The following is a 781-nucleotide window of genomic DNA, read 5'->3' on the forward strand; positions in this document are numbered from 1 at the left end:
ACGGTTTAACGACCGTCTCTAACACGTGGATGTACACCGCCGCGTTGATTTTGAGTCCCTGCTCAAAGAAATACGGCGGCATCACGTCTCCGTCACTGCTGACGACGCCCAAAACCATAACCGACGCAGGGAACTTCGTATGCATGACCGTCGGCACATCGGAAGCGTCCTCGCAAATCCACCTATCGTTTTGGCGGTTGATCTTTCTGTCCTGAATAAAGTTTTTCTCGTCGGTGAAGAACCGAAGATGATGGGCGCTCTCGTGCTTAATGTCGTTTAGCAGTGCTTGGTATTTGATTTTCCGGTTGACTTTCATGGCGTCCGTCAGCAATTGTCGCCTCCGTAGTACATACGATTTATAATGCAGATCCTGGTGAACTGCACGACTCACTGTTGCACGATGTACGCCCATATCTTTGGCCAACTTTGCCATACTGGTTCCAGGACTCTGGTCAATCCGATCCTTTAACTGATCGATGAATTCACCAGTCCGCTTCCGGTCAGATCGCTTGCTGTGGCTTGCCCGGTCCGAAGTAACGTCGTCCTTGTTGTCCGCCTCTCGATAGGTTTTGGCTATCTCGTAAACTTGCGTTTTTGAGTAGCCAAACCAATCCACAATCTCCTTGGCGGTCTTCCCGGCGCGCAGTGATTCCAGGATCGCACCTCTCCTGTCCTGTTCTTTGCTCATCTTTCCACTTTCACTTTATACGTTGTTTCACTGTCAAAGTACGCTTCTTAAGCTTTAATTAGAAACCTAGAACACAAAAATCCAATAACACAT

At 48.7% G+C, this 781-nt stretch overlaps 1 protein-coding gene across 1 annotated transcript in view; it reads right to left on the minus strand.

Annotated features, from left to right (window-relative positions):
* The window catches only part of LOC116852729, a 2,028-nt gene extending 1,340 nt beyond the window's left edge, over positions 1-688 (minus strand). The window contains exon 1 of the mRNA XM_032833359.1: positions 3-688. Within this exon, the coding sequence (XP_032689250.1) occupies positions 3-688 (686 nt within the window). The remainder of the gene's footprint in view (positions 1-2) is intronic.
* Positions 689-781: the final 93 nt, after the last annotated feature.

The sequence above is a fragment of the Odontomachus brunneus genome, unplaced genomic scaffold, assembly GCF_010583005.1.
Source record: "Odontomachus brunneus isolate Ranch 3 - 2012 unplaced genomic scaffold, Obru_v1 Obru_scaffold_252, whole genome shotgun sequence".
Lineage (NCBI taxonomy): Eukaryota > Metazoa > Arthropoda > Insecta > Hymenoptera > Formicidae > Odontomachus > Odontomachus brunneus.